General features: G+C 33.6%; 1 protein-coding gene across 3 annotated transcripts in view; it reads right to left on the minus strand.

Moving 5' to 3' along the window:
- LOC126816559 (LIM/homeobox protein Lhx3) overlaps positions 1–20,064 on the minus strand; it is a 76,819-nt gene that overhangs the window by 14,570 nt on the left and 42,185 nt on the right. Inside the window, exon 1 of one of the 3 annotated variants that reach the window (XM_050543237.2) lies at positions 18,496–19,215. The exons of 1 other annotated variant lie outside the window; for it this stretch is intronic. In XM_050543237.2, coding sequence (XP_050399194.1) covers positions 18,496–18,607 — 112 coding nt within the window. In that variant the 5' untranslated portion in view covers positions 18,608–19,215. Of the gene's footprint in view, positions 1–18,495; positions 19,216–20,064 lie in introns of those variants that run through there. One more of the 3 variants, XM_050543228.2, reaches the window with a different exon arrangement.

A 20,064-nucleotide genomic window follows, 5' to 3' on the forward strand; every position in this document is an offset into this window, starting at 1 on the left:
AGTGTGTGCACAGCATAAGAATACCTAATAGTGGAAGCCAGGCGCTGTATGATTTAACAGACATTCGAGATTGAACTTGATCACGAATTTAGCAAGATGGGCGAATAACAGTATTGAGATTACTGTTTGTTTTTATTTCATAAGTACATCAAGAATCGTCTAGTTTCGTCCAATGGAAGTTATGCGCTATATTTTTTAATAATCGTTCGAGCTTAAAATCGATCAAGACTTTTGAAAAATAGGCAAGTCGGAAACCAAATTATATAAAGACAGCGACATTTTTTCCCCAAAATCTAAATAACATATATTTCTTTTTCTCACTGTAATTAGACGATTTAATATTACAAGTCTGAAATGTTATAGGGCGGGCCTGCACATTCAGATTACTTATGAAATAAGCCCTATACTTTAACCCTTAATATTCAGTTTCATTTTTTCATTATCCAATTAAACGGGATTTCTGAAATAACAACCAGGATTGTCTCTGATGTTGGGTTTGAGGGTATCTATAATATTACGATTATAAAGTTAACAAGTAATTCAATGCCTGCAAGACATAACTTTCATTCTAAAAACATGACAATATCTGATTTCGGCATCCTGGGGCACAAATGGTTTAATTCCATAAAGAATATTTTGGATGCAGCCGTTTAAGAGGATTAGAAAAAAAAGATAATATGAAAATCCACTTGACCGGTATAACAATGACTTTAATCTTATTTCGTTTCGTTTTATTATCTTCATTTCGTTTCACCACTTTATGCTGGGTTAGAAAAAAGTAAGGATAACGAAGTAGTGTCGGTTTCCTTGACGACCATGTCTAATATTAGATGTCTTCATTTATAGCGAAATGACAAAGTTTTAAAATACATGTAGAAAAAAAGATGTTTTTTTTTTTAATGTTTAAAAAGAGAAAATTTCTAGTTAATTGGTTAGATTCTAGAGGAATCTTTCACATGTAGGCCGTAGACAATAGCCTGCAATGATTTCACATTAAATGATTTGAAATAAAACAAAAATGTTTTAATAACAAAAGAATGTTTAAAATCTTTTGGATTCTAGAAGAATTGACCATGTGTAGGCTGTAGACAATACTCGTCACCGACTTCATATTAAATGATCCAGATACCTAAATCAGTTTCTATTTAAATTGTTTGATAAATATATTTTAAATAATTTCTTAATTCACCGCACCGGTCAAATATCTCTCATTTATTTAATAATTCCACCGCAATCAAAGGCAAGTTCTAGTGTAGCATGACGTGTTAGTCCCCAAATAAGGACTGAAGAGACAATGTAAAATATATAATTTAATTCCAATACAACTAAGTCATGATATACTGTTATTGTATACTCAGCATGACTTTTTCAACATGGAATACACACTGGAGGAAAGAAGCGAGCTTGCGTTCGTCGCCTTTCAAATATTTACGTAAAATTAGTCCTTAAAAATAATTACCAACACAAAGACGAAATGGAAGAGGCCAGTTGGTGCAGAAAAGTAGGATGTTAAACCCCATTTCATTAGCATCTCAAAATGGAAGACAATTGGCTTCTGTCGATATGTTAAAATTATTGTAAGTACATATAATCTATACCTAATTCGTCTACTTCAAATAATATATTAAGAATGTTAGTAATTTATACGTATGTCTGTCTGTGAACAACTCGTCGCACATTACAATAATCATTTTTAGACTAACATGTGGTATATATTTAAAAATAAATATTATTATAATTTGTAGCATATCATAGTTAACTATATTTAATTATACTTTATTCACGAAACACACACACAATCGTTATACGTATGAAAGGATGATATCACCTCAATTTAAATATACACACGCGTTGGCAAATGAACTTTAACCCCGCACGCGCTCTCACTTGACCTCAAGGACGGTGTCCAATATGGGTCGTTACGGTCACTTGACCCCTTGAAGTAGCCAGATGGAGCCACCCAAATCGACGTACCTCGGGTAATCTGACACCTATAATTAATGATGTTATGAAACTGTGAATTATTCTCTATAGATTTCAACCGAATCATACTAAACTTACGCTGCCTGTCTATAATTAACGATTTTAGTGGAAAACACTAAGTGTATTTTGAGAAGTATATATATTCTGTTTTCATTTATTAAATTGAAAATGTTTTTGTGTATAAAAGATGTAAACCGGAGTAGGACCGCATTGTAAAACTGTATAGATAACCAATAAAAAAGTCAAAGTTGTTTATACCCCCCCCCCCCCAAAAAAAAAAACCCCGTTAATATAGTAATTCGTGGTGGTTCCTGGTTGTGACGTTGACGTCAACGTCCTGTGGTATAATTATCATGGTAACCAATGTAAAGTTAAGGTTGTTATTTATATATATATAAATAAAATTTAACCGTTAATATAGTGGTTCCTGGTTGTGACCTTCATCTCAACTTCATGTATCTTTAGTCAAATTAATTTATATATCATGTTATCCACTAGAACGATAGAAACGACCCCATATAATATAGTTACATACCATATAATTTGGAGTATTTGATGGGTTTTGATGGCAAAACACCCCCGCGGTAATGTAAATGTGTCTGTGTCTTTTAGGTTGGGGGAGTGGGGGCTCTCAGCATAACGACCCCACCCCACCCACACACACATCAATATCCACGGTTCCGACGGCCTTGCCTTATAAATATAATTTTTTTAAGTACTCCCCCAAACTTATAGAACCTAAACGAAATCCTTTAAACCGTGGACGCACAACCATCTAGTCCGTCAGTGGCATATGATTTTGTGATTTATGATTTAGTTGAATGAATCACGTAATTATCTGATCATTAGAACATCTGGACATTAGGGATTTCGGTCAGCCTCTTAATAAACAGCCCCTCAATTATTGGTGTTATCCTTAAATTACTCGTTAAATAATTTACAAATATACACACGCTAACACGTCATGCATGCACGCGCAACAAACATCAAAGGGTTTAAATGTCGTAAATGGAGGTAATGAAAGATAATTATTCTTGTCCTTTGATTTACGGTAAATAGTTAGGATCATCCAGTCCTCTGTTTGTCAGCTCCAGTACTCCGTGTCTTTCATATGCCCTTAATTGTTGAAATGAAATGGGGTTTAACTTCTTACTTGTCGCTACTGACTGGGCTAATGAAGACGGGCCCACACCATACATAGTGTGATAAGGCTTACTCTTTATTTTCAACTGTAAATGGTTCTTTATCGTGCACGCTAAAGTGTACACAGGACCTCAGTTATTCGTTCTGCACCACTGACAAAGAGAAATCACGCCGAAAAATACCAGGGAAACCTTCTCGGTCAACACCGGGAGCGAAACCGAGACAGCCTGATTGTCCGACGCACTGAGCTACCGCGGCCTCCATCCGGATTCTTAAACTATAATAGCCCTTTTCTTATATTGTAAGCAATGACTGAATTCATACCCTTCTTTGTAGCAATTGTTTGTCACACAATAATTACTGAAGGAAAAACATTTTAATTTGTCACAGTAAATTCAGTTGCAGTCAAACAATCTTCAAAATAAAAGAATGTTTGCTTTGGTATCATTGGCAAGGACGTGTTTTATTATTATACTATATGCGCTTGATAACCTTAATATATGTAGTAGTATAGGAAGTGACGTCATGCCACTGCCCACCCTTTGTACATGCTCATCTCATCATGTGTGAAGCCCAGTAATAAACACGTGATCTGATCAACTACTGTCTTCGTAGTCCTCATTATAACAGGAAAGCATTTTTTAGAATCTAAATACGTAATGAAAAACTAAAATGCAGTTGTGGAAGAGTCACGTAATATATTAAAACCAAAATGAAATGATATGGGGTTTAAAGTCCTATACTGTTCTTCACCCACCTGGCTAATGAAAACGGCGTTTCGTTTTTATTATGTCTATTGATATTTAATTTACTGTTATTTAATAGAACTATGACAATGAAATTAATAAGGACGGTGGTCTATCAATATGTATTGGTATTTAATTTATTTTATTAAAATAGAATTATAGCAATGATCTGACTCAGAAAAAATATAAAGAAATGCCTAATAACGACGGCGGTTTATTAATATCTAATGACATTTCATTTATTGTTATTAAAATAGAATTATGAATAAGAAGAAATATAATTAGACGAGACATAAACTTATAAATAACAACTAGTCTGCGATGTAATTCCATATAAACATTTACAATCTAAAATATTAAAGTGAATTGTAGTGTATATATTCGGTACTTGAATTCCAGACAAAATCTGAAAAACACACATCCTATTTCGTTTCTCTTTTTTTTTTTTTTTTTAAATTTCATTTTAGTTGCCGAAAGTATAAAAAACAAAGGAAGGAAATATAGATCTGTACTTTAATCAGATTGTTATAGATCCAAACTGTCACCTATTTAGCCAAGTTCACAACCCGCCGTACATGTACATGTTTTGACACGCACGTGTCGTAAGGTTTAGTAGCTCGCTAAAAAAAGGTGGGAAATTTTTTTATCTGCAGGACTAAAAGTCTCTATAGCCAGTCTGCGATCTTCTACGATACCGAACACACACAAGTCTCATACTAAAATTTCCCCCGTACACTGCCCGTATTAGCACGTACGACGGATTGTGATCTATAGGCGTTAGCTATACGGGTGTCATGCGTGATACAGGGTATGGTGCTCGTTCTAGAACACCCGATGTTATCTACTTATTTGAGGAATCCACATAGCTAACATAAGTGTGTGACCTTTATATGACATATGAACGCTTCAGCGAGAGAAATATGTTTACATTTTCATAGCGCCCAGCTTCCAATACCAAGTACTTACGTGTTCTTTACAAAATACCATACACAAAATAAATGAAAAAAATAAAATAAAATAAAATAAAATAATCGACTTAAAATCGCACTTAATCAATATAGAGATATTTATAAAGAGGAGAGTAATTATTTGTAGAATTTATTGACCAGCCATTTTATGTATTTGGATAATTTGCCGATATAACAAGAAATTACGTTTGTGTACTTTCTGAGTTTGGTAACAAAAATAGACCCCGTAAATATATATTAAGGTGACCACTTCTCCTTACAATATTTTAGATTTTATCTTTAACTTTGAACAAAATGTATTCGTTGACAAGAGGAAGTCAAAACAAAGAAACAAAGAAACAAGCAGCAAGCCTTGTATATCATAGAGCAACTAGAATCTTCAGTAATCATATAGAGGCAATTTAGGAAATGGATAGAGCAATAAACTATAACACATACTTAAGGAAAACATTAGTTTGATAAGAGAATAGTCTTCGAAACGTCACCCAAATAAATAAGTAGCTGTTTTCAATCAGTATGTATAGATTATTAAAGATCCAACAACTTTCCTTTAACAACATCAAAAAGCTCCAAGATCCAACAACTTTCACTTGATTTTATTGAAATATGAACAGATGTGATAAAAGATAGTGAAGTCATTCCCTTTGACAGAAATGAATTTACGGAACGTGCTGTCCTCGCGCATGGTTGCTCGCCACGTGCGACATCACGCGGAATATTTGTATTGCTGGTAATGACTTCCCCTTCCCCTATCAACTCTTTTCCCGCCCTTTTTCCCTTTCTCACAATACCGCTATCCGTTATCGTGTGTTTGTTTGTTGTCGTAGCAGTAGGTCGTTGACGGAGTATTAACGACACCAATCGACGATTGTCGCTTTCATAAAACCCGTTGCATTCTCGTGCCACGTGCTGGTCGAACGACTTATATTGCTACAGGGTCCGACTAAATGGGATTTTAGTGTGCGATGAATTTTCTAAGGCAAAAATTTCCACATTTTCATACACGCACGCGACTACCATCTGCGATTATTGGGGAAATCTGGCTGTCTGGCATGAATACCCGGGGAGATATTTAAAGACACGTCTGGACATACATTTCACAAAAAGTCGATTTTTATGATTTTTCCAATGAATCACAATGACTATAAATATAAATATTAAACTCTGCAGACTCTCTTGTCTCAACTACGACGATAAAATCACGTCTTGTATAACACAAGTTATATTTATTGGACGAATCAATATTGTTTTTTTGTTTTTTTTAAGTTTGATATCATTTTTCTTTGTATTTAACTGAAACACTTAGACGTATTTGTTTTAGATTTGCTTTCGTACTTATTGGAGCTCTGGGGCCTGTTTTACGAAATTTTAACTAAGATAAAAATCCAAATTTTAGTAATTCGATTGGATAATATTAGATTGATTTTAGTGCTTAGCCACTCAAAATTGAAGTATCTACTAAAATTTGGATTTTATCTTTTGTTAAGATTTTGGAAAACAGGGACCAGAATAACCAGTCCACAAATATGCTCTTGGACACTTATATATATAAATGAAATAAAATGAAATAGGGGTTTAATATCCGACTGGACTAATGGAGATAGGCACTTATATATGGAAACATGTTTAAGACTTTTTTCTAAATCTGAAATCTGCCCACTAGTACCAGTATTTCCTTCTCGCTAATGGATATCATGTTGTGATTGTTGAAGAGATCACGATATTCGATTTCTGATAACTTACATGGAATCAACAAGCTATAAATGTTAACAGCAAACGTGACGTGTAAATCAACAGTTACATGATTTCGTGAAATAAGTATTCTTATTGCGTTATATTGAGACGAGATGCGTGTGTGTTCGTCGGATTAGAAAGTTTCGCCCGAATTGCAGAAATATATTTTTAACACCACTTTATGAACCGGTTAGCATGGCACTGGCTCACAAACCAAGAGGGCGAAGGTTCGATCCCTGTGTTGGCTGAGAAAGTTCCTCAAGGTATCATCTGCCCCCCCCCCGCACCCGAGCCTGGATGCCCTTGTCAGTAGTTTTGGCCAGGGAACTAGTAAGGCAAAGCGTAAAACCGAAGTTCCTTGTCTTTAATAGCCTGGCAGGTGCGGAACAGCGAGGTGTTTAACCTCATTTCATGATCCGTTAAAATACGACAACAATATTGATAACAGTTTAAATTTCCCAGTTATCATCTCCCCCACCCATCCCCGTCTTATTCACTATCAATATTACAGTCTGGAAATAGAGAAAAAAACGACGAACTACGAATTGAGACCCATCTCTTCAAAACTACTATTATCAGTACAGTCTGGGAATGGAACATTATTTCTAACATCGAGACCATTCTTCTCAAAACTATTGTTGTTAGTTAGTTGTTTTTTATGTCCGCTTCCACCGAGGTGATATCAAAATTACTGTTTCCTTTCTTTTTATCTATGGCAGTAGTCGATGTGGATATTAATTCCTGGAAATCTGATAGAGAATAATCCCTGACTGGGTTGACAATCGAGTAGCTATAGAGATTCCATGTCGATATGATGAAGTTTAAGAGGATCGTTGGTGAATCCATACTTTGTAGTTGGAACTAGAAACAGATCATATGATACTTGTACTTCTCTTGTCTAGTTCGTGACCCTTCACAATCACGTCCTATTCTAACTCTTCTTTCCCCTCCAGCGATCATAAGCCGGTTTACCATGCACGTGATATGCACGTTGTTCCACGGTAACAGTAAACCGGAAGTGAAAGAAAAGACGGGCGTATGTTGGTAGGTTTCTTCCCGCTTAACGTTGTCGTCAAACCTTACAAGTAGACAGACAAATGTCAGACGACTGTATAGGAGCTAGAGAAGGGATCAGGACAAAACGAAACCTCAAAATCTGACATGTTGGTCGCTAACTCGTTGTAATAGGATCATAGAGGATTGAGCTGTCACTTAGTCCAGCTAATCGTCTTCTGATGCCGTCATTTAGTCGTTCTATCATCAGATTTATAATACCCAGCTGGTAAATGGCAGGTTTTGTCTCTGTATAGCTGCTATCAACTTGTCTTTCTTTATAAAATTCCAAAAAGGTGACGAAAAAACCTTTCAACGGCATATCGCCCGAACCGGGTACTGGATTAAGTCTTGTCAAGTGTGTTGTCTAGGAACATTTATCATGGATTGTCTTTCTTTAGAGAGTACATAAAGAGTTTCGTTTCAAGCGTATTCATGCTTTATACATTGTAACAAAAAAAAAAACTGTGACAAAACGTAAACAATTCCGGAAACAAATATTCCCAGGAAAAGTTTATCCGTATTTGTGTTTCCTGTAATTTACAGAAACTCCTTCAAATAACATAAATTCTATTTTCAAATACGGAAAAAACAATTCTGGTAATTTTTGTTTCCAGAGCATGAAAGTGATAAAAATTTCATTGAATTAACCTAACCATTGACTTTATATGAGTGTGTGAAATAGATTTATTCGCAACCTTTTTCCGCTAATAGAAGAATACCGAATATCTTATTCGAGAGCAAGGTATCACAAACAGCTGCTCGTCAGTAAAGGCTTTCAGATGCAAACTCTGCCATAGAGACAACCGACTTATCACCAGATAATACAACCTATACATGCATAGCGTTAAAACATATTTTTATTATGGTTAATGAATTGAAATGAATACTATAAGATGATAATCATTAGGAACGTAACAGAATTAAGCCCATTATAGAATGGAATAAAATATTTTATCCCCAAATTTTATGGAAATTCCTGGTCATTCCACCTTTTATTTCGTAAAAGAACAGAATTAAGTCCATAATAGAAGGGAATAAAATATTTTATCCCTAATTTCACGGAAATTTCCTGTTTAATACTGAATATTCCATAGAAATACATAAAACACGTAATTTGAAGAAATAGTTCACACTTTTAACACAATTTCTCCCAAAAAAGTCATCGATTAAACAGGAAAAAAAGTGTTAAACTACGGAATTCTGCCACATAAACAATGGATATTTTTTACAGTGTATAGTCTACATGCATCGGACTGTGGTGTGTTTTGGTATGATTTATTTTATCCATGTGTTGTTCTGATGTTTTGTTTTGTGTAAGTGATAAATTAATTGTGTCAATTCATTGACTAGTCAAATGTAATATAATAAATTTCACTTGCACACATGTCATGTATCTTCGAAAATCATTATTAACTTACTGCACACAATGATTGACAGGCAGAGTATGTATGACGTGTTAGACCCAGATTCAAAATGGGGGGAACATGATAAGAATCTGAATACTTATATATGACCTCAGTTGAATTATTTATATGTGTGAGTTAGTTGTATTTTACGTCCGCTTCCATCGAGGTGATATCGCAGATATAGTATTTATATAGTCACGTGATGTTCTAGTAACCTCCCCACCAAACTCCTCTTTATTCCACAAAGCTAAAAAGAAGTATTTATATGGTCTAAGTATTTATATAGTCTAAGTATTTATATAGCCTAAGTATTTATATAGTCTAAGTATTAATACGCATCTAGTGAACTCCACATCAAATTATACTTTATTCCACAACTTAAAATTTGTAACCAAAAAAAGTCTCTTCTATTGTTTTGAAACAGGAAATAATTGTTTTCTCATTTCCTGATACATTGTTGACAGATGGGATATCCGCACGCGCAGAGCTCGTAACCTAGGGGTAGAAATATAATCCAGGTAGCCCATCAATCATTACCTGTCACACCTGTCCAGTGCGTGAAGCAAGGCTTTGAAGTAAGCCGCTTACAGGTGCCAATATCAGGTGAAATGAATCACGGATGATTTTTCTATGATTTTGTAAAATAACGTAATAGTCAATACTTGTGCGGTATAAAATATCTTAACCCTATCGCATTTCTCCCAGTCTTAAAACAGTTTTGATCCGCCTGTCGAGAGTTGATAAATTTCCCGACATTTTTATTTGTTTAACTTGGTTTTTATCTTTTACCCCTCAGGTAAATTAGGCTACAGGCGATCCCATCAATCTACGAGATGAATTTTTAATATCTCTGGGAAATTTGATAATATTGACTCATGTGTGAACATCAGTATATTTCAGTTCTGTCTTGAAGGGAACTAAAGAAACATTTTTTTCAAATAATCAAACGCCAAAGATTAAAAGACAATTTTCTTTTATTATTTTTTTAAAAGAAAAAGGTCTAAGAAACTAGATGTCACTTCTTTGATTTTTAAAGCGATATTATCGATGATAAAAATCAAATAACAAATGCAATAAATACACAATTTGAAAAAAAAAATGTTAAGAAATAGGATACCTTTTCGTTTATTTTGAAGGCGACATTTCTGATGTTTTATCTATTTTAAATAATCACACATGCGCACAGCGGACAGCTAATAAAATGTGGCCTGAATAATTTTGCCTGTGATTTGGTCCTGTTGTGAAGCGGACGTTAAACCCGAGCGTATTAACAAGACATGGCGGCTGATAATTTAACCATCAGCCCGGAACCACAAAGAACACATATTAAAGACCAGTTAAATGTGATGTTAAAAATGACGGTTAGTCTCTTACTTTTCTGGACCAGTCGTGCGAATGAAATGGAGAGAGAGAGAGAGAGAGAGAGAGAGAGAGAGAGAGATGGGAGTTAACGAACACTCGACACAAACTAGGTCATTTCGGGACCAATATATGGTTCAGTTTCAATTCAATAATTCGCTTGTGCGTAGGGGTCTTTAGCAGAGGGAGAAAATCCATGAGGTTGGACAGGCCACTCAACTCCTTGTCACCTACAACTTGGGAATCGAAACCACGCCAGTTGACTCAAAGACAGACCTTATGATACAACGCGCACGCGCTAACCGTTCGCCCCCCCCCCCGGCTATTTTTCTGGATCGGTCGGGATAATGTAATGAGGTGTAACGTCCTACTTTTTTGCAACAACCGGGCTAATGAAAAGAGGACGTGGTGTTATGAAATATAAAGAGTGTTGTAGAGTGTTAACAGTATGATATTGTAAACCAATCAATCACGATGATTGATGACTAGTGTAATGTATCGATCTCGAGTCGTTACAGCTACTACCAGACTTTCTATAGTTAAATACTATAATCATAGTATAGACCATAACTGTTAGACATATTTGTGGTCCCACCCTTACCAGTGGTATACGACGGAGGGCCTGATAAGGAACTTCATCTAGGAGTTCGGAGGGTTACAAAAAAACTGGGTCCCACGTACACGTTGGTGTCCGTTCTCAGATAAAAAACACCTTCTAAAATCTTCTAAAAGCTATTCACTTAAGATTGGAAAACATGTCCTTTCTTATGCTGGTCCTTTTCTGTGGAATACACTACCACAGTCAATGAAGCAATTACTGTCTGTAGGCCATTTTAAATCTCAACTCAAAACATTCTTGTTTCAAAACCCTGAGCTGTAAATAATCAGTGAATATAACAACCAGCACCGCCTTAGATTTTTTTCAGTTTTAACGCGCTTTAAAAATGACGATATTATTATTATTAAAAGCACCCTTGACAGTTGAATTTCGATGAAGAGTAAATGGGAACGCCACAGTCGTGGTTAAAATTCACTCATTTCTTATTTCATATAGCTGCACTGACTAAAATAAGATCATATTATATACATAATAGGCATTTCTTTGACGTAAAAAACATGTCTATCTTCGTTTCTAAGATATTCGTCTTTATGTCCGCGTCTGAACTTTGTCTAGTTCTAGTTGTAAATTAATCATCGACTTGATTAAATTTTAACATAATCAATATTCAGACACCATAGCTACCACGTGCCATATTTTTACAAGTCTATTCATCTAGTTTATCTCTTCCTATCATCGGCAGAATGTTTTTATATTTTTTCGGTGTTCTATCTCATTTTTTCAAATTTTAGGATGTGCAGGCTCATGTCTTCTCTTCCATAAAGTTTAATAATGAAATGATCGTAGCTACCCTAACCTTCCATCCTCATTATACGACGCTAGGTATTGACGACCCCCATTCTCAAATGTTGTTTTACTTCCCCAAAATTAAAAGAAAAACATAAATAATTATTATAAATATTCATGAATATTTCCTAACCTTTAATTGTATCCCGAGGAATGAAATGGGGTGTCTACACCTAATAAATAGAAAGAGGGAGAAATGAGGTTTAGCTTCACAAACTAGGTCATTTGGGGACTAAAATATGGTTCAATTTTATTTAAATAATTCGCTTGCGCGTAGAGGTCTTTAGCAGCGGGAGGAAACTGGGGGACCCGGAGAAAACCCACCAGGTTGGACAGGCGATAATAAATACCCCTTGCAACGTTCATGCGGAGAATAGCCTAATAAAGACGGACATGCGGCATACAGTGTGCAATGAGGGGAATTTTGTCGAATTCCAACTATCACCATTTCTTTTTCGTGCACGCCAACGTGTACGCAGATCATCGGGTTTTCGTCCCAGCCTAATGATAAACGTTATTCCTTGCCAGGGCCACGCTGCAAAAAATCCCAAGGAACTTGATTGGCCAAAACAGGGATCGAACCCGGAACCTCCCGATTAGTGCCATACCCCTTTTTGTGCTAAAAAGTTAGCATATATTTAGTTCGCGAATCGCCATACATTTCATATTTCAACTACCGCTATACACACACAACAGTTACTCAACAACCTTTGTCCTTAAAACAATTCCAATGAAGAAAATATTCTTTAGAATATTACACACAGAGAATTTACTTGACAACCTTTATCGTTTAAAACAGTCTAATTGTGATGCCAATAAAATAAAATTATAGGGAAATAAATGAAGAAAATGTTTTAAAAAAATATATTTATCGATACTCGCGGTGCTGCAAAAGTTTTATATTTGTTTAAGAAATGTAATCTCGATGCTGCCGAATCTTTACATTGTGATTAACATGGGCTGTTAAATAGGGAAGGGAATTGATGTTTTCAGGGATTAATTAAGGAGTTGGATTTCCTGTAATTATAGCCTTTTATTGTGGTCAATGATTATCTGATTAGTGTTCAATTAATTCTCTATTAGAGGCAACACGATATACGCCATTCATCAGTGATAATACATTAGTTATAATACACATCAGTTATAATGCACATCCGAAACAGTGCCCTTGTCCTCGAGTATAATACATGGTAAATATACACCGCTATTATACTCCCAGCATCCTAGACAATGATACATTGTAAATATACATTGTTATACAATGTTGTTATACTTCGAGGGTCCTAGATTATAATACATGGTATGTATATATTGTTATAAAATGTTATTCTCTGAGATTCTTCGTTTATAATTTAGGGTAAATATACATTCTTAAACAATGTTGTAAAATTGTTAGGATCCTCGATCATTATACATGATAAATATACAATGGTGTTATCCTCCCAGAGTACATTGTTATGACAATAATACACAGTAAATACACATTGATATACAATGTTGTGCAATATATACCGTATACCAGCCTGCGATAATCAATTATAATTAACGGTAATAATAAAAGTCAAATTTAATAATTCTGTTCTCAATTAAAATGGGCGCTAAAATATTTCAAAATTTTGACACACAAGCAAAGAAAAAAGAAAGAAATGATAAACGTTTGTATACTCCTCGCCAGTGCAATGTTAGTAAACTTGTGCATTTTTTTCAAAGTATTACATATTAGTCGATATGGACTGGACACTTCTGTTATTATATGTATATTGTATCTAACCTATATATATATATATATATATATATATATATATATATATATATATATATATATTATTGTATGTAGTGTGTGACACTTTAATAATAAAAATACTACTACTTTATACCAGTAATTATACTAATTCCATTTATATTACACAAAGATGACTAATTGTACAAATATCTATTAATCACATCAATTCATGTATATTGGGCTATTTCGTGGAGTATATCCCTGTCCCCTACATGTACATGGATCGTTATTAATAATTAATATGACGTCATCAAAAGGTAAAGGTGTTTCTTCCTGGTAATTAGCACCTGTAGGCAATAACCCCATGTACATATCTACATACATGTACCAATATATCATACTTCACTAGTCAATAAACTCATTAACATAATCTATATACCACGGTAATTTATCATACGTCACTAATTAATTATATATATGATATATACATATACATATATATATATATATATATATATATATATATATCGCTTTCTATTTGATCTGCTTCGTGCGAGTATTTTTTTTCTTTATCCGCGATCTAAATTTGCCTGTAATGTACATGTATATTCCTATAATAATATGAATAATTTAAGTGTTAAGCTCTTATCATTTTACGGATACTTCAAAAGTATGTGTCTGGCGATCTTGGGAATTGGTGGAGATATTACCTGTGTTTGCGACTACTATATAGCCTTGAAATACCAAGAGAGAGAGAGAGAGAGAGAGAGGGGGAGAGAGAGAGAGAGAGGGGGGGGGGGGTACTACCTATGAAAAATAACATAACACTCGAAAGCGTCACCAAAAAGGTGCGAAATGTATTTGTTATTTTGAAATACCTTATTATTCCCATTCCGTCCTGAAACACAATTTAAAACAAATAGAAGCCCGACTAATTCAGTCCCACTTGCAAAACTAAAAGAAGAAAATACTGAAACCCAATGCACTCGTCTTCTGTAATACCCAGCCACATAATTAAAATTCCCTGATCATATTAACAGTAATAAGCCGCTTCAGGCCAATAAATTAAATCTGTATTGAACTAGGCTAATTACTGACACACAGTCAGAAAATCTATTCAATTCACCAACGCTTAATTCAATATATAAACAAGGCCAGATAAAAATAAACAAACCGAATATTAGTCAATAAAATACATCACGAGAATTTAAATTATGGGTTAAATATTCAATTTTAAATGGCAATGTTAAATTTTTGTTTTAGTCTATGCTTAATATTAATTTTAGAAATTTACGCTTGAGATTCCATTAACTAATTGAATATAGAATAGACGGTTTTGGAGTCTTTTAAACTGTCGAATATGAGTGCAGAAGGATCGCACTGCTCACAATCAAAACCGATAAGACATACCGGCGTTCAAGACATACCACTAAGTTAAAACCAAGTTTCATTTTTCCATATAACTAGTAAATCCCTCTCAAATATGGGCCTCATAAAACTATGTTACGGACTCGTGGAATATCATCCCACAAAACTATGGTAGACAATGTACACTGGTGGAATATTTCAACATAAAACTATTTTATAGACCCTATGAATATTGAAACATAAAACTATAAAACAGAAACTATAAAACCATGGTATACAATGTACACTGGTGGAATATTTCAATATAAAACTATTTTATAGACCCTATGAATATTGAAACATAAAACTATAAATCACAATAGTAAAACTGAAATAGTTAACTATTCATCTATCTCGGAAATACATGTTAGCAATAACGAGCATACTCTGTATAGTACATGACACCAGTCAAATCCACATTTAAATGTGGCACCAGTTTAGATTTAATTTTGTGTATACCTTGGCACAAAGTTGTAACATGTATTACTAAATAAACATAAAAGATCCTACCAAAGTGTGTATACGTTCTATACCATCCCATTCTCAATAAAAATCCAGCTTAGTTTGTATAGTAAAACAGGTGTTATACATAAACATTAAATCGGATTTTCACAATTTATACAAAAATAGCCGAAAAATATATTTATAAATTAATCTTTGAACCTAATTTAATCTGAATTAAGAAATCCTTTTTAGGCATCAATATTATATATATATGCGAATTGTTCGGACAGAGTGTTCGTTAATAAAAAATATAAAAGCAAAAAGTTAGTTCCAGTTGTCAATATCGGATAAACAAAATTATTTTGCGCGAGTTATACAATGCGCAACAAGCGTTTCGAAACAAAACACAAAGTTTACTTTAAAGGCTCAATACCACTCTTGTTGTAACTGAATAATACGTCCCAATCTTTATTCTGGTCAACAAATTGTACTATTTTACAATATCCCAATTAATTGATGATACAAATTTCATCTTAACACACCTAATTTAAAAAAATTGGAAAAATTCAACTAAATGATTTGAAAAGCCTGACGTAAAGCTTTTTAAATGTGACTTGGATTTAAAAATATTTTTGAACCCTCTGGACAAGTAAAATCGGATTTAATGGATAATTTACAAAACAGGTAGGACACTAACACATCTAGTACTTAGAATAAGGCTATTTTATATTTTCTGGTGCTGTCAAGCTAGCAATAGTGTTATTGTTCCTTTAAGTTACGTTACCCTGATAAACAGGATACAAATTATGCATAATTATTACTCTCATTAACGCGAATAAACTATATTTTACTCTTGTTTATTTGTGTTGATATATGGTTGATAACAACTTGTGAAATCTTGTTAAAACGTCACAGTGTAATAAACCATAGTAATTATTATCAATCAACACTGTTTTATTTAAATATATACTGTAAAGTTTGTCTTTACCGGATGAATACAAATAGGTAGGTTATCAGTTAATAAAAACAGGGGCTATAAATTATGTTTCCAGTGTTAATAGAAACAAAAAAAAATGAAACATAGAAAACATAGTTTGAATATGTTATTTTTTATGTCGTGATACCCTTTGTTATAGTTATATGACCATATAAAGTATTATTCTGTGAATATATATTCATTGGAAAATAAGCTGGAAGGTTAACAGAATTATGGAAACAAATGTATCCGACCTACAATTTTAAACTTTCAACTCTTTTCTCCTATTGAAACGGAGACCCGAAACCAAACCATAATAACCATAATATATCTTTATTTTTTGTGGTAGGGGTTGGGGCAATATTGGATACCTCTAGTCAAAGAGCACTCCCCATTAAGCAAGAATTTTTAAATTTCCTTTGGGTCATGCTTAATACAAGTTCTACTGTATTATCTTCTTTACTAGATAAAAAAAAATTACTGTTCTTTTCAATTTAAGAGTTGTTCTTGAAACATCAGATAGTAAACTAATTCGGGAAATTATTGGCATTAAGAGTTGTTCCTAATATTCGGAACATGGTTGTCATACGCCCGGGGTCTGACTTTCTTCTTTTACGATTTATCTTGTGTATCCTAGTCATAATCTTTAACTTAATGGAAGAATTCTAAACAATTTAGTACAATATGTTTATAAAACATGGAGGATATGGTATAATATATTTGATTGATATTTGAAAATTATGGCGGATATTTTCCATTATATACAAATAATTGACAATAACATTTTAAAATATTTGGGGCAGATATTTTAAAGTTTGTTAGTCAGGTCGACTCCACAAATAAATGAGGACTGGTTTAATAAGAGAAGGTATGACTGTCCTCAAGCACGACACTCATTAGGTTTCGTTTGGATATTTTTATCCTTGAAAATACATATATAACTTGACAGTTGTCGTACACGTGGAAAACGATGCATACTCTTATCATGACATTATTATGCGATTACATGGCTGATTTTTATATCTTAATCGCAAAGTTTTCAATATCCCAAAATAATAGTTTTAAAACGTTATTGTCAAGTATTGGTATGCATACTGGAAACTGGTTGGTATGTTACATCATTTACAGTTGCTACAATTTTCAAATATCAATTAAATATAATGTATTGTTTATAATTTGTTTGTTTAATATGCTGGAATCATTGTGATATTATATATATAAGTATCATTGAAATTAAGTATGTATCAAATTTGTTTTGCATATACAAATAGTTGTGATTTTATTGTTAGACATCTTGAAATCATTGTTTGAAATATTTCTAATAATTATTGTTGATCTATAACCATATCGTTTTGAATGGGTTTTTTTTTTCATTTTATTTATTTGTGTTGATACATGTTTGATAAGAACTCGTGAAATCTTGTTGAAACGTCACAGTGTAATAAACTATAGTAATCGTTAACCATAAATAGTGTTTATTTAATTATGTCCGAACTACACATCCAAAGAATATATTGTTTAACATAATCAAATCATTGATGGAAATATTTATGTCTTGTGATATAAAATTATTGTCATAAAATATAATTGTGATCGTTTAAAATAAAATTATTATGTAATTATATAATTGTTTATCAATATGAAGTTTTTAGGAATTTATTGCAATTTGATTGTGTAGCATTGAGAATAGAATATGATATGAAATATTTGATTTGTTAGCATTGAAAGCCTAAATAAAATGTTGATCATATTTACATGAACGTAAGTGAGAAAAATATAAGATGTTTTGTTTAGATATTGATGTAATTTAGAGTATATTAATAATTGCACAAATACAATAACAGATATTTAAAAATCCACGCTCAACAGCAGTACTAAAACAGGTTGAAATGAGAGGTGATTTATTTATCTTCATAACGTTTCAAGTTAAAATACCCTTTATCATTTGATTGTGTTAAATAATCATGTGACGCCTTTATATATAAAATGGGATTTATAAAATAATATTAATGTCTACTCTCTCCGCCGACATCATAGTTTGATCCAGCAGCTACACAGATCTACCTCTGCTACGTCTCAAGGAAGTGTTACCCCCCCCCCCCACAAACTCGTCTCCTAAATTTAATAATAATAATATTAGTTTACCTTCTAAGAATTTATTCCTGTTTATCATATCTGCTATATTATTGGATTGAGGTGAATTACAACCCTGATCGTCTCCCATCATCACGAACGTTCCACTCCGACAAACAGACATAGGGGATTACTACTTCCTGCTACTATACGGCTTCGTGTTTTTACTGTCAATCCTTCCAAATATCTCTTTTTACACCTCGCTACGCGTCGCACTCTGGTTATATATAATTATCTCAATATTCAGTTACTATAGTAAAGTTTTTCGCAATTAATAAATGTTGTAATACCGAGCAAGTAAAAGTTTATGATACTTGCAAGTATTCAGTTATAACGTGGTTAGTTTTGACAAGACACACAATAATTTGTAAAATAAATATATATTTTTGGCGACAAATGCAACAATCCAATCTCTTTATCAAGTGAATTATGGATTATTTTTCCAGGATGTTGTTCATTAGTTAATTAAATCTGACGTCCATTTGATTAAAAATGTCAATAAAGATATGACTCGATCTGTCAGCGAATTCTGTAGTTATTATTCCACACAGATGATATAACAATTCAGGTATTTATGAGACGTAGAAATTATTAAAGTCCTTTCAGCTTTTCCAATAATAAAAATATTGTCTTCGGTTGAGCACAACTGTAGAATGTCTTGTACTCTGATGATGGTATAGACTATATTCTACGTACACCCATCACGTTACTCGTCATCCGTTTATTTCATTACAACATCCACTTCACTACTCGCTAAAACCTTCCATAGGTCACGTGATCCCAACTCATTAATATTCATGACTTAATGTAGTCGCTGTTGATTTGTCCAGTATTGTTTGCTATGATTGTTCTATTTCTCACTTGAATTCGCCGTGCCCCCCCCCCCCCCACACACACACACATCCCGTGCCTACACTATTTTCTCATATTTATTTAGTCCTAGATATGAATTAAGTTGTTTTTTTAGTTTAAAATCAGTGTAAAACATCAAGTATGTCTATTCATAAAGGTAAACAAAGCCACGCAGCGCTTGTGTCGACTCCGCCCATTATCACGGTGACAGTCGCGTGGGGGTTGTACTATTATCATTCTATTCAGCTCGCGTGGACCTGTTCGAACTAAGTCGCGTGCAGGTTAAAGGGGTAGCAGACGATTTAGCAGAAGTGAGTGTGTGTTTAGTGACCTGAGTCTATTGTATATTTGTTTGTTATTCCGAGAGAAAGATGTTTACCTCTCAAATATTTCACTTCTCATTTCTATACAAAATACTCTCCAATTTTGACTTAATACGTTACAGCAAACAAAATGAGCAATGGATGCCCAACTGGCGCCTGCGCTCTGTATCAATATAATCAAATAAAATGTGCTATTAAATGAGAACTGATTTAAAAATGTCGATTTGTCTTTCCTCCGTAAATAACGGTAAATTTAAGTTGTCGTCGTCTGTCCATTTTGTCTTTCGTACCAATGAATATAGGATGAGGTCTAAAAGTCAAGACCTATAGCAGATTTCGTCATAGGTCACGACAAATAATTAGGGTAAGGACACGAGTTAGGGTTAACCCTAACCTACAATCTCGT

This window comes from Patella vulgata, chromosome 1 (assembly GCF_932274485.2).
Source record: "Patella vulgata chromosome 1, xgPatVulg1.2, whole genome shotgun sequence".
NCBI lineage: Eukaryota > Metazoa > Mollusca > Gastropoda > Patellidae > Patella > Patella vulgata.